Source organism: Oryctolagus cuniculus, chromosome 2 (genome assembly GCF_051225735.1).
Source record: "Oryctolagus cuniculus isolate XC-2025 breed Fujian yellow rabbit chromosome 2, ASM5122573v1, whole genome shotgun sequence".
Lineage (NCBI taxonomy): Eukaryota > Metazoa > Chordata > Mammalia > Lagomorpha > Leporidae > Oryctolagus > Oryctolagus cuniculus.
Genome location: NC_142868.1, coordinates 45,878,310 through 45,893,043, shown reverse-complemented (window position 1 = coordinate 45,893,043; position 14,734 = coordinate 45,878,310). Strand labels below are relative to the sequence as shown.

Below are 14,734 nucleotides of genomic sequence, written 5' to 3'. Positions count from 1 at the left end.
CCAAGTCCTTGGGCCCCTGCATTGGTGTGGGAGAAGCCCACACCTGGCTCCTGGCTTTGGATTGGCACAGCACCAGCCCTTGTGGCCATCTGGGGAGTGAACCAGTGATGGAAGACTTCTCTCTATGTCTCTACCTCTCTCTGCAACTCTTTCAAATAAATAAAATAAATCTTAAAAAAAAAAATCTCCCTCTACCTCATCCCCTAGCCTCCCAGTTCCCTTCCTCAGGGGCAATTAAGGTTACTAAATTGTTTTATGTACCCTTCCAAGGAGTACTGTATACATATGCAATCACACATAAAAAGTACACGTATTCTGCTCCTCTGTCTTTTTACGGGCTTGGTAGCATCTTGCCCATATCAGTGTTCTTTGCTCTTTATGAGTAGGTGAGAGCATACGCATGGGCATGTGTATGGGGATGCCTGTTCCCAGTCAGCACATGAAGAACTTCCCCAGTTTTTCAATGGTTGTATAATATTCCATTTATAGAGGAACCATACTGATAGATATTTGGGCTTTCTTTTTTATTTGAGGGGCAGAGAGTGAGAAAGAGAGAGAGATCTCCTATTCAAAGGTTCACACCCCAAAATGCGTGCAATAGCTGGGGCTGAGCCGAGCTGGGGCTGATGCCAGGAGCTTTCAGGAATTGGGAATTCAATCCAGGTCTCCCTACCACATAGGTGGTAGGAACCCACTACTTGAGCCATCACTGCTGCCTCTCAGAGTCTGTGTTAGCATGAAGCTGAAGTCAAGAGCTGAAGCTCGGCATCAAACCCAGCACTCCAACGTGGGACACTGCTAGACCAACGCCTGGCCTTGGGCTGTTTCCCTTAGTTTGTTCTTACAAACAATGCTGTTATTAATGATCTTCACAAATGTGCAAGTCTCTTTGCCTTAGCCATCAGTTTTCTGGAGGGCTAATGGTAGCAATACTCACACAATTTACAAGTATTCCTATTACTGGAGTGTCGACACAGAGCAATCCTTCCTCCAGTTGGTCCTATGAAGATGGATGGACTCATATATAAATATAATATAAAAATATGCTTCAATATATTTTTCTATTCAATTAAACTTGACATTTGTTTTTCTAGAGCTATTAACCTGAGAATGTCGCTACATGTTGTTTCCATGTCCTCAAGTAGAAGGTCACAGGAGAAAAGATATGTAAGGCCATGCTTTTGACATTGAGATTTTCTAACACTGTTCTTGGCCCCCATTCTAGGCAATCAGTAACTAGATCCTCCATTGCCAGATCTGTCTCTGTACGCTGCTTTCCCTCCTGACCATCTGGCTCATATATTCAGCCCTCTTCAGAGTATGTACACCCGCAGTCCCACAGATACCCCCAATCTAACGTCTTCCACAGTGGTAAGGCACGAACATTAATACAATTAATACATTAATATAACTGCCCACCCAAGAGAGTTTTTCCCTGCAGGCTGTAAGCTCCTCGGGGTAGGGACTACACCTTATCACAATTGTATCCATATGCCTAGCTCAGTATGTACAAAATGCTTGTTGAATGCATGATTAAAAACAAAAAACAAACACTGGTTCTTCCTCTTCTTTCATTTCAGGGCAATGGCTGAAACCACCTTGCAAGTGGACCTGGAAGTGGGGACACAAAATTCCTGTCTTCAGGTTGAATGTTATTTTACTGGGCACAGAGGAGGAGGAAGCCAAGAGGGTACAACACTGAGGAGCTCAAGGAAGAGGAGGTCCTCAGGGGAGGTCAAGATCCAAGAAGAGACAGAAGAAACAGGAAACAACTTGTACATATAGACCTGTGCTTTCCACCCCCTAATTGATATTTTTGCTGTCTTCTTATTTGTCAATGATGAACAACATCATTGAATAAACATGTTGATCAGTTAAGAGAACTGAAATACAGGGTGAGCATTCTTAATCCAAAAGTCCAAAGTTGGAGATGCTCCAAGATCCAAAACTTTTTGAGTGCTGACAGAATGCCACGTTCAAGGCATAGAATGGTAGGAGGAGACTGGAAGCTGCCATTGCTTATTGTTGTCATTGTTTAACAGCTGATAAAGGTAAGTGGGAATCTTTTGAAGATTCCCCATAGGCATGGATTTCAAAATGCTTTTGCACTGCAACAAAGTTATATTTTAGTTCCATTTCCTGAAGTTTCCTTATACTCTGGCATTGCCATTGTGCTTTGCTGTTACCTTGAGCATTAATACATTTTCACTATATTAATGAAATGTCATATTTTCTACTGGTAAGTACTTATGTGTGAATAAAGGTAAGAAGATGATTGCTTGTGGCAGCCTGGATTCAATGAGGAATGACGGTGATGTCCAAATGGGTGCCTGGGGTGGCAGCACCTTTGCTTCCTGATGATTCAATGCATGCAAATTTTATTTAATGAACAAAATTACTTAAAATGTTATAGATCACCTTTAGGCTTTGTGTATAAGGTGTATATGAAACATAAGTGAATGTTGTGCATACAGTTGGGTCCTAAGCCCCAAATATGTCATTATGTATATGCAAATGACCCATAACCCAAAAAAATCTGAAATCTGAAATGCATTTCAAGTATTTGGATAATGACCACTCAATCAGTCTGCAGGTATGGAAGACAAATAACAACAATGACAGCACCGGCAGTGTGCCAATTACTCTTCTAGGACTACTGCCACCAACGATAATAAGCACAAGTACTTTACTGCCTGGTATGGTGCTTCGAGTCACACATTTATCATTTCATTTAATCTTCTCAACAATCCTGTGATATGGTAAGGAAAGGTAAAGGAAGTGACCATCTTCCTTTTGTAGACTTCACCCACCTCCCCCACCTCCCTTTTTAAATCAATCCTTCAAGATTTTATCATGACTCTCAGTTGAGAGGTGATAAGTTTTTCCTGTGAAAAATTGTTTAAGTTCATATATATAGAGAGCGTGTTTTGAAAAATTCATGGAAAACACATATTAGGAAAACACAACGCATGGAATTTGAAATTTTCTGTACCAAAATAAGCTTATCTTTTAAATCTATTTTTCCACAAACTCTTGGAAGCACCCTCATATCTAAATATGGATTGCTGTGTTTGAAAATAAAATCTAATTTAATTCTAGTCATATAAACATAGCTTACACGTAGATTAGGGCTGAACAGTGTGTAAGAGGCCCCTGGTGGAGATACAGGCTCAGAATATGGTCCCACCTAGGGGATCTAAGAGGGAGTGACTGTTGTCCTGGCCTTATCTAGGTGAGGGGCCTTGATCCCTAGGATGGAGCTGTTCCATGGACTTTGCCATCTGGGAATTTCACGAGGAGGCCCTCAGCTGTCTCCCATCTGCCCATGGGCCCAGAAAGCTGCTCAGACTTGTCTGGTCACTTCCAGGGGCCCTCGCTTTGGTCAACACCTACAAAGAAGGTGCTTCCTTTTCCTCCTAGCTTGTTCTGCTTCCAAGAGAAATAGAGGCAAGGTGTTAGGGATCAACACAGTTTTAAAGAAGCCACTAGCCTGATTTCATTTTGGATTTATTTTTTAAATAACCTTGGAATAAAAGTGTCAACCACAGAGGAAGACTAAACAATTTAATTAGGGTTTGGAAATTTAAATCCAAGACTATATGACTACACTAGCCATCCAAGTAGGTGCAATAAGATAGAAATGTGTTGTAAAACATTCATAGGGCATAAGGTTTGGGCAGTTTGCTAGTAATAATTTTGACCTCCAATTTCAAAACATCCATGTTTTAGAAAATTGGCTTCCAGTGTTGTCTGCAGTGAAACACTGTTATTAAATGTTATGCAAACACACACCCCATATACACATTTATATTTTAAGCCCTAGTAGTAACAGTGGTTAAAACATGTTATAATTAATATGTATATAAATATCTTACATAATTCACATACATGATTTTTTTTCTGGTAGATCCTGAATAGAAGCCAATTTGTGTCAAATATTTTGTTTAAATTAAAACAAATCACCATTTGGCACCTGTCTAAAATTTCAGGGAGAGATGCAGGTCGAATCATTCCAGCTGGAAATGCTGGAGTAATGTGTTGTTACGTACAGCAAGATAAAACAAGAGGCAACAAGACAGAACAAGTAAGCTAAGCTCTCGCTTAAAGAGCAGTGCAGACTGGAAGTAATTGTCTCTCCTAAGAGTTCATTTTGTCCCAAGATTCTTAGCATGTAGGGCCCTTCATTCTCCTTAGCAGCGAAACTTAAGAGCCACCAAGACTGTCACCATTAAGCAGCAGAGTGCACCTAGCACAGAATGCCTGGCCCTGAGTTCAGCACACACACTCTTCAGTTTAGGAGCGCTGAGTAAAAGCACAGTACTGATGGAGGCATGCATCTGCCATGAAAGCACGCGGAACCTACACAGAAGCAACTACTTGCCTACACTTCATCCAGCTGTGGAGGTACCCACCTTACACCATGGAAACTGCAGGCAAGTGGTTTTCACTACGGCCACTACGACTACTGCCATGACCGGTCACTGTTGACAGAATGCACCCTGTGCCAAGAGCTTTGCATCCTGGTCCCAATCCCATTTTCCAGATAAGGAAACACCTCCCAGAGAGGTTAAGGGGCTTGTCCAAAATCACCAGGCTACTAAAATAGCAGCACTGAATACCGAACTCTGGCTCTAGACCAGAGAGGAAAAAATAAGATGGTATTTAATGGCAGAAAATGTAAACACACCTAAGTACTTAATATATGCCTGGCATTAGTCCTGACAACAATGCTACAAGGTAGGCATCAGTATTCCCATGATATAGATGAAGAAACTTAGAGATGTGCCGGCGCCGTGGCTCACTAGGCTAATCCTCCACCTTGCGGCGCCGGCACACCGGGTTCTAGTCCTGGTTGGGGCGCCAGATTCTGTCCCGGTTGCCCCTCTTCCAGGCCAGCTCTCTGCTGTGGCCTGGGAAGGCAGTGGAGGATGGCCCAAGTGCTTGGGCCCTGCACCCCATGGGAGACCAGGAGAAGCACCTGGCTCCTGCCATCGGATCAGCACAGTGCACCGGCCACAGCACGCCGGCCACGGCGGCCATTGGAGGGTGAACCAACAGCAAAAAGGAAGACCTTTCTCTCTGTCTCTCTCTCTCACTGCCCACTCTGCCTGCAAAAAAAAAAAAAAAAAAGAAAAAAAAAAAGAAAAAGAAAAGAAACTTAGAGATGTTAGGTGGTTCATCCAAAGTCGTACCGTTTCATAAAAAGAAGTCAGGCCTGGGGTGGGCATTTGGCCTAGCAGTTGGGATGCCAATTGGAATGCCTGCATTCCTTGTCAGAGGGCCTGGGCTCGAATCCTGGCTCTGACCCAGTTCCAGCCTCCTACTGATGTTCACCCTGGGAGACACCAGCTGATGACCCAAGTATTTGTGTCCTTGCCACCCACATGGAGACCCAGATTGAGCTCTGGGCTCCTGGCTTCAGCCTGGCCCAGCCCCGGCTGTTGTGGGCATTTGGGGAGTGAACCAGCAAATGGGAGATCTCTGTCTCTTTCTCTTTGACTTTCAAATAAAATAAATAAATGATTGGAAAAAGAACCCAGGTCTGTCTCATGGCAAAACTCACATTCTTTCTTATTCTTCCTTCCAAATAGAATTCCCAAGAGTTTCACTGGCTGAACAAAACAGTTTAAAATCTCTCCAATGGATATTTTTATTTCTGCATACCCCAAGCAAGCATGTATTATCAGACAAACACCTTGAGAGTTTATCAGAATCTGAAAGAAGTCTATTAAAGACTGCCTGCAAGTTAACTACTGCATACACTCTGTTTGGTAAATTCTTCTGTTTTAGCTAATTATATTTTCTAAAGTTCAAAGAAAAAGACAGGAGACAGAAACCACTTGTTAATGGCTTAAAAGTAGGATTTAGGCCGGCGCTGCGGCTCACTAGGCTAATCCTCCGCCTTGCGGCACCGGCACACCGGGTTCTAGTCCCGCTCGGGGCACCGGATTCTGTCCCGGTTGCCCCTCTTCCAGGCCAGCTCTCTGCTGTGGCCATGGAGTGCAGTGGAGGATGGCCCAAATGCTTGGGCCCTGCACCCCATGGGAGACCAGAAGTACCTGGCTCCTGCCATCGGATCAGCGTGGTACGCAGGCCGCAGCGCGCCAGCCGTGGCGGCCATTGGAGGGTGAACCAACGGCAAAAGGAAGACCTTTCTCTCTGTCTCTCTCACTGTCCACTCTGCCTGTCAAAAAAAAAAAAAAAAAAGTAGGATTTGCAAGCATGATTTTTTTTTTGTACTCTTTGTAAAATCACTTCAATCACAGCTTGTCCTTCAGGTATGAGGAGAGCAGTGAGCTTAGGCGGCTCCATACGTCCGGCCTTCAGCCTGGAGTACACTGGAAGGTGTATATAGGGGTGGGCATTTGTGGCTGGTGCTGCTTAGGATGCCTGCATCCCCTATCAGAGGGCCTGGGTTTGCATCCTGGCTCTGCTCCCAATGCCAGCTTCCTGCTAACGTACACTCTGGGTGGCAGCAGTTACGGTTCAAGTAGTTGGGTCTCTGCCACCCAGATGGCAGATCCAGATTGAGTTCTGAGCTTCTGGCCTCAGCCTGGCCCAGCCCTGGACTTTGTGGTTGTAGTGAACCAACAGAGGGAAGAGCTTTCTCCCTCTCTGCCTGTCAATTAATGAAAAGAAAATAAATAACAACTAAAAATTTAAAAGCACCAACTTACACACTCTTAAAAAATGTAACTTGCGGCTGGCAGTGTGGCATAGCACGTAAAGCCTTCCCTGTGACACTGGCATTTCATATGGTTGCCAGTTCAAGTCCCAACTGCTCTCCACGTTTTTTTTTTTAAGATTTATTTATTTATTTGAAAGTCAGAGTTACACAAAGAGAGAAAGAAAGGCAGAGAGAGAGGTCTTCTATCTGCTGGTCTATCCACTGATTCAGACCCAATTGGCCGCAACAGCTGGAACAGTGCCGATCAGAAGCCAGGAGTCAGGAGCTTCCTCTGGGTCTCCCACATGGGCCCAAGGACTTGAGACATATTCCACTGCTTTCCCAGGCCATAGCAGAGAGCTGGATTGGAAGTGGAGTAGCCGGGACTTGAACCATCGCCCATATGGGATGCTGGCACTGCAGGTGGTGGCTTTAACCATTACACCACAGCGCCAGCCCCCTCCACTTTTTTTTTAAGATTTATTTATTTGCTTGAAAAGCAGAGTTACAGAAAAGCAGAGGCAGAGAGAGAGGCCTTCCATCTGCTGGTTCACGCCCCACATGGCAGCAACAGCCAGAACTGCGCCAGGAGCCAAGAGCTTCTTCCAGGTCTCCCACGCGGTTGCAGGGACCGAAGGACTTAGGCCATCTTCCACTGCTTTCCCAGCCCATAGCAGAGAGTTGGATCAGAAGTGGAGCAGCGGTCAGCACTGTGGCATAGCGGATAAAGCCACTGCCTGCGGAGCCAGCATCCCATATGGGCACTGGTTTGAGTCCTGGCTGCTTCACTTCTGGTCCAGCTCTCTTGCTATGGCCTGGAAAAGCAGTAGAAGATGGTTCAAGTCCTTGGGCCCCTGCACCCACATGGGGGACCCAGAGGAAGCTCCTGCCTCCTGGCTTTGGATCAGCACAGCTCCAGCCGTTGTAACCAACTGGGAAGTGAACCAGCGGATGGAAGACGTCTCTCTCTCTCTCTCTGCCTCTCCTCTCTCTGTATAACTCTGACTTTCAAATAAAAAAATAAATCTTAAAAAAAAAAAAAAGGTGGAGCAGCCAGGACTCAAACCAGCACTCATATAGGATTCCGGCACTTCAGGCAGTGGCTTTACCCACTATGCCATGGCACCAGCCCCATTGCTCTCCACTTCTGATCCAGCTTCCTGCTAATGGCCTGGGAAAAGCAGTGGACAACCACCCAAGTGTTTGGGCCCTTGCAACCATGTGGGAAACCTGGATGAAGCTCCTGACTCCTGGCTTCGGTCTGTCCCAGCCTTGGCCATTGCAGCCATCAGGGGAGTGAACCAGAGGATGGAAGATCTCTCTCTCTCTCTCTGTCTCTCCCTCTCTGTCAAATATATAAGTAAATAAATAAATCATTTTTTACAAATGTAAGGAAAACTCCAAGAGAGTTGAAGCTAAAACCTGAAGTTTCTGCTTTTTTCCACACCATATGCAAGAATCATGTTAGAGTCTATTCCTTTCTTCTCCTCTTTTGAACTAATGAGGGGGGGAAATGTGATAAAGCTTAAAGGAGTATTTTTTAAACAAACAACCCAGGACAGTAGGAGTAAAGTTATTCTGGAAAGAAGTGGAAGAGCCAGCGCTGTGGCACAGCAGGTTAAAGCCCCAGCCCACAGCGCCGGCATCCCATGTGGGCAACGATGGGCGACAATTCAAGTCCCGGCTGTTTGCTTCAGGTCCAGCTCCCTGCTAATGTGCCTGGGAAAGCAATAAAGGATGGCCCAAGTGTTTGGGCCCCTGAAACTCATGTGGGAGACTCAGAAGAAGCTCCTGGCTCTTGGCTTTGGCCTGGCCCAGTGGATGGAAGACTTCTCTCTCTCTCTTGATCTCTACCTCTCTCTGTAACTCTGCCTTTCAAATAAATAAAATAAATCTTAAAAAAAAAAAAGAAAGAAAGAAATGGAAAAGGTAATTTCAGAGGCTGGAATCAGCAGAGCACAGGAAAAGATAAGAGCTTATCTAGGGCCATCAGTGTAAGCAGGCAATTAAGGGCTTTTGTTACTCCGTACTTAGGCGAACATTGTAGTTAGGCAAACACACTGAAATTAATGGCCAAAAACCAGGACCTAGAAAGTGAGAGAATTTCTAACTCCCAAGTAGAAGTTCCATGTGAAACAAAAAGAATTTGTTTTAATACCTAAACTCGGTAGGAAAAGAAATAAGAATAGCAAGAGGATCAGCTGGGATTCTCTTAGGCCTTGGAAATCCAAAGACCACCTCCTTGTTTTGTGAGCATTATCCTAAGGGTTCTTGGCCGTAGTCTAGATTTCTGCTTCCATATATAAATTGGGTACATTTACCACCGAGATGGAAGGAGAGGTTTACATTCCCTGTAACAGCAAACTAATTCCACTGGAACAGGTGGTATAATCCTAACACTGCTCTGGCCACCTCCCAGACCTAATCTCAGCTTCTCTTTTTCCCTCCTCTCACCTCTTCCTCTCCTCTCCCGCTCCCTCACCTCCTCCCCCGCTTCCCTGCCAGGAGCAGGAACAACAAACTCTTTTCTAATCTCAGGCAGAGCAGGCATTCCCCTCCTCTGAAGTGCTGGTGCCTGCTAACCCCAAGCCCTCGAGGTCTCCCCCTCCCTACGAGTTTATCAAAGTCTCCCCCTCTTCTGCAGGAGGCAGCTCCCTCCTTCCCTAAAATGAACTGTGGGGCCAGCTGCTAAGATTTTTTTTTCAAATATGCGTGCATCTTTACACAAGACTGAAAATCTTTGAAGTTTAAAGAATATGATGCCTGACTGTACTGTGTTTATATTTTCAATTGCTTTGTTCTGTAGGTAATTTGATTCTCATAACGGATAGTAATTGGGATTTCTCCATCTTATATCGCTTTCATAAGAAGTCTTGGAAATTGTAATGCATTAGCATCAAATGTAAACTTTATTCTCATCCTCTATCAATCATTCATACCAAAGAATCGTTAGATCAAGCGGTTATAACTGAGTACCCCGGGGATTGGCGGGTAGGAGGTCCTAGCAGAAGGGATGGGCACTTGGCCCAGTGGATAAGTTGGTGCAGATTTGAGTTCCAGCTCTGCTTCCAAGTCAGGCTTCCTGCTAATGTGCCCCCTGGGAGGCAGCAGGTGATGGCTTGAGGACTTGGGTCCCTAACCAACCTCTTGCGAGACCTGTCCAGCTCCAGCTGATGCAGCATTCGGGGGCATGAACCAGTGAATGGGAGAACTCTCTCCCTCTGTCTCTGCTTTGCAAAATTAAAATTAAAAAAAGAACTGGAAGCAGAAGAGGAAATCAGGTACCCTTTCAAACAGTGAAGCTTTGGCTACTCAAACCTCTACCATAACAGAAGACACGGCAAGCTTACAGAAGTATGTGTAGATTTGAAACTTTCCCTGAGGATGAGAAAGAGAAGGCTCATAAGTGAAATTTCTAGCACTGGAAGACAAAAGGGGAAGACAGGATCCATGGCCTATATAGGCATAGCACTGGAGAGATGGCCCAAGGGACATTCTTTCTACTCTTTTATACTCCTGTGATTTTTCCTCTTCCCTTTGAGAAAGCTTTCAATTCTCCAAGCATCCCCCACCCTCTTTTCCAAAGACAGGGGCAAGAAGGCTTCTGATGTTCAGGTCTCAGATCACCTCCTGCTCAAGGCTTAGAGCGCTGGCTCTTTCACCCCCGCTCTTCACCTTGGCTCGCCTCCGTTTCACCTGCTTGCCTGCTACTCTGGTTCCTCCTGAAATCTTCCTTCATAAACCTGTTCATTTCTCTCAAATGAACTCAAGATATTTTCTGGGGTTGGGCTGAGTCTGCCATAACCAATTATCTCTAGAGTTGAAGTTAGGAAAATTTTACTCCCACTCTGTTTAGGTCTCCTGAATGGAGCTCTCAGTCCCCTTTCCTCTCCTCCTGGCTTCGCTTTCAGCGCTGTCTTCATTTTCACAGCTCTCCTGCATCACTTGGGCGGCTTATTTCCTCTGAGGAGCGTGGCCCACAGGGAGGACAAACTGCCACTCTGCGGAGAGGGGACCTGAGCCTCCCACAGCCAGGCACGAGTCAAATGTCACAGCATGCTCTTTGGGCGAATTTAAGGATATCTTCTGTTTATCAAAACTACTAACTAGAAACAGTGACTATAATGGGCATATTTACAAAAACAATACAAGTAGATTCAATCATGTTCATTGTTTGCTAATAGCTAATTGTTCTTTATCACTGTTTAATTTACCCTGGCTTCCCATTCAGGCCTAATTAGCACAATGTTTTTCACTTTTTAATTTATAATGCCTATTTTAAACTTTAGCAATTCCTTCTAAGTATTGGACAGATGGCTAATGTCAAAAGCCCACAGGATGGCTTCTGGTTAGCCTTTGGTGGTTGTGTTTTTTTAAGCAGGAGAACTGTTTGGACTGACAATTTTTTTCCCAAAGAAACCTTGTATTTATGAAACATAAACTTTATGCATTTCATTGGCACAATTTTCGGAATATAGTGATTCTTCCCACCATACCTGCCCTCCAGCCCACACTCTCACCCCTTCGCCTCCTCCCTCTTCCATTCCCAGTCCCACTCTCCATTAAGATTCATTTTCAATTAACTTTATACACAGAAGACCAACTCTATACTAAGTAAAGAGTTCAAAATTTTGTACAAAAAGGAAAAAAACTGTTCCTCAACAATTGAGATAAGGGCTGTTCAAAGTCATTGCATCTCAGAGTTAATTTCACTTTTTTTTTTAGAAACGTAATTAACTTTAAAGAAGCACCCAAGAATGATACATCTTTTGTGAGCACTTAGTAATAACTATAACTTGTGAGACATAAGAATATCGTCCACTTAACATATTAAAAGAAAGTAAGTCCTTGAGAATGTGTTTTATCATTAATTAAGTACCCAAGAAAACAAACAATGGAGTTGGGTATTAGGCATAACTAAAGCTTATGAGACATAAGAATATTCTCCACTTAATATACTAAAACAAAATAAATCTTTGAGAACAAGTATTGTTGTTAACTCTCATAATATAACTCTTTGAGGACAGAGTTCCTGTATGGGAAGTTAGTGCACAGTGACTCCTGTTGTTAATTTAACAATTAAAACTCTTATGTATGACATCAGTGATCACCCAAGGCTCTTGACATGAGCTGCCTAGGCTATGGAAGACTTTTGAATCCACAAACTCCTTCAGTATTTAGACAAAGCCATAAGCAAAGTGGAAGTTCTCTCCTCCCTTCAGAGAAAAGTACCTCCTTCTTTGATGGCCCCTTCTTTCCACTGTGATTTCACTCACAGAGATCCTTCAAGTAGGACACTTTTTGCAACAATGTCTTGGCTTTCCATGCCTGAAATGCTCTCAAGGGCTTTTCTGAGCTGAAGATTTTTACATCACCATCAACTTTTATTGTCCTTCAAATTCTTTATTGTCCCTGTACTTCTATTCCTTGCCTAGCAAGGGCTGGAAACCAGGCAGAAGCATGCTATAGGGGCCTGGTAAGAAACCATACAGTTATTTTTCTCAATTAATGATTTCACTGACAATTTTACTGTTTTGCTCTAGGCTGCCCTGTTCCCTTGGGTAGCTGTACATTTTTGCGATAATCCTCACCCAGTTCAACAAAATTGGCCCTTCAGCATACGGACCAGTGTATTTTAAGAAGCCTCTCTCTCTCTCTTTTGGAACATAACACTTGAAAATACATTTAAGCAAAACAGCAATATGGCTTTAAAGCAGAGCTATAGAAGTGATTTATTCATGAGTACACACTTATTCCTCTCCCAATTGGCATTCGTTTTATATTAATTTTCCTTGAGTGCATGTCCTTAATTTTTCTTTAAATCTTTGCTACTATATGTAAACTTTTTATTCCATCCATATTCCCCTGTATATTGCTCTAAAAACTCATCATGTGTTGCTGAAAGGGATCCATTGGGGTTCGGTTTGGGAAACTGTGAGAAAATGATAATGGTCCCTCATCACAATTACTGACTTTATTAGGGAGTCAATTAGCTGTTTTTTAATTAGGGAGAGAAAAGTTCTTAATTCATTTTTCCGGTATTACTTTAAGTGCACTTTTATAACCACTTTTTGCTGGCAGCAGGAGAGCTACGGAGAGATGCCTTTCTCTTAGGTCAGTGGCACCTGCACTCTAGAGAGACGCAGTTTCTGGTAGCACCTGCCCTAAACAAAGAAAGAACCAATGAAAATAATACTCCCTTTATATTGCATAGTTTTCAGGACCATCTCATGCTTATCAGTTCCCAGTCTTTAAAAAAAAAAAAAAACATGAAAAATCAGGCTCAAAAAGATTAAAGAATGGGCATCTTCAAGGCCATACAGCTCATCCACGGGTCAGCATCAGAGATCAGGATTTAAATGAGCACCTGAAGACTCTAATGAAAAACAAATTCGGTTTCACAAATAGCATTAGAGGGCTAGTGATTTTCATAAACATTATGGTGAGACTTTTATTAGCAATGCTTACCAGTGACTGTGCTTTTCGTAGTCTGGCTCTGTCCTGCAACTTATTTTTCTTATCATGTGACCGTTGGCTGAATTCTGGGATCATTTCATTTCTTTTCCTTCTTCTGTAACTTGCAAGAAAGTGGGAAAATTATAAATTATCACTTTAGCACCTGGGTGGTTGGCATACCTCTTTGTGTGTTTCATTTTGTTGTTTCTGTGACTTTAAAGATGGTCTCACTAGAAATAAGTCAAATGTCTACCAGTAGAGAACCGGTTGAAAGCCCTCTGGGATATCCGCACAATTGAGTACTATGAGCAGTAAAAAGGAAGGCAGGTACTTCTAGATACACTGTGGGGTGATCTCTAGCATATACTGATACATGAAGAAAGAAAGGGGGGAAAAGTGGTGTGTATTGTGTGCTACCATTCACTTCAGAAAGGCAGTATAAAAAACGTGTGTATAAGGAATTATCTTATCAGAATGTATGAACATCTCTCTCTTTTTTCCTAAGATTTATTTTTTTAAAAAATTTTATTTATTTATTTGAGAGGTAGAGTTATAGACAGTAAGAGGGAGAGACAGAGAAAGGTCTTCCTTCCATTGGTTCGCTCCCCAGATGGCTGCAACAGCTGGAACTGCGCCGATCCAGAGCCAGGAGACAGGTGCTTCTTCCCAGTCTCCCATACAAGGGCTTGGGCCATCTTCTACTGTTGTCCCAGGCCACAGCAGAGAGCTGGATTGGAAGAGGAGCAGCCGCCGGCACCCATATGGGATGCCAGCGCCGCAGGTGGAGGATTAACCTACTGCACCACGGTTAAAAAGCAGAGTGACAGAGAGAGAGGGAGACGCAGAGAGAAAAACAGGTCTTCCATTTGCTGGTTCACTCCCCAAATAACCACAACAGCCAGGGCTAGGCCAATTTGAAGCCAGGAGCCTGGAACATCATCTGGGATTCCCCTGTTACCAGCAGGGGCACAAGTACTTGGGCTGTCCTCTGCTGCCTTGCTGGGTGCATTAGCAAGAAACTGGGTGGGAAGGAAGTAGAGCAGGCAAGACTCAAAGTGGCACTCCGATATGGGATGTCATAGCAGCAACATAACTCACTGTGCTCCAACACTGACCCCTGTATGAACATCTTGATATGATACAATTCAAATTTTACAACTAAATCAGACTTTATATATATAAATTTACTGAATGTCCTTTTCTTTTCTTTTTTAATCCAGGCTCCTCATTCTGGATGATTCTGAACCTTGATTATTGTTTAAACAAGCAGTCCTTTCTACACTGGAAATGTTGAACAGATTTAGGCCAAGAATGGAACAAACACTATGGCTCTCATTCTCAACCCCTCTTCCAGGCTGACTCAGGGCCAGTAATTAACAGCTTTTGAATATGATTGTCAAATTAAATTAATAACACCATCAGTCCACATTTTACTGTTTATGATTCAATCATATCTTGAGCTCCTGTTAAAGGCTTCACCAAAATCAACGTGAACCATAGGCACCTCCTCCATAAGGTATCTGGCAATGTGTAGCCCCAACAGCAGCGCATGAAGGTGCCTGTTGCCCACGTGCTCACCAATGGAATATACTGTCACGCTTTACGGTTTTG

At 43.6% G+C, this 14,734-nt stretch overlaps 1 protein-coding gene across 2 annotated transcripts in view; it reads right to left on the bottom strand.

Moving 5' to 3' along the window:
- FBXO16 (F-box protein 16) overlaps positions 1–14,734 on the bottom strand; it is a 65,060-nt gene that overhangs the window by 3,228 nt on the left and 47,098 nt on the right. For both annotated transcript variants that reach the window (XM_089325452.1, XM_089325453.1), the window contains one exon: positions 13,136–13,238. In XM_089325452.1, coding sequence (XP_089181578.1) covers positions 13,136–13,238 — 103 coding nt within the window. The remainder of the gene's footprint in view (positions 1–13,135; positions 13,239–14,734) is intronic.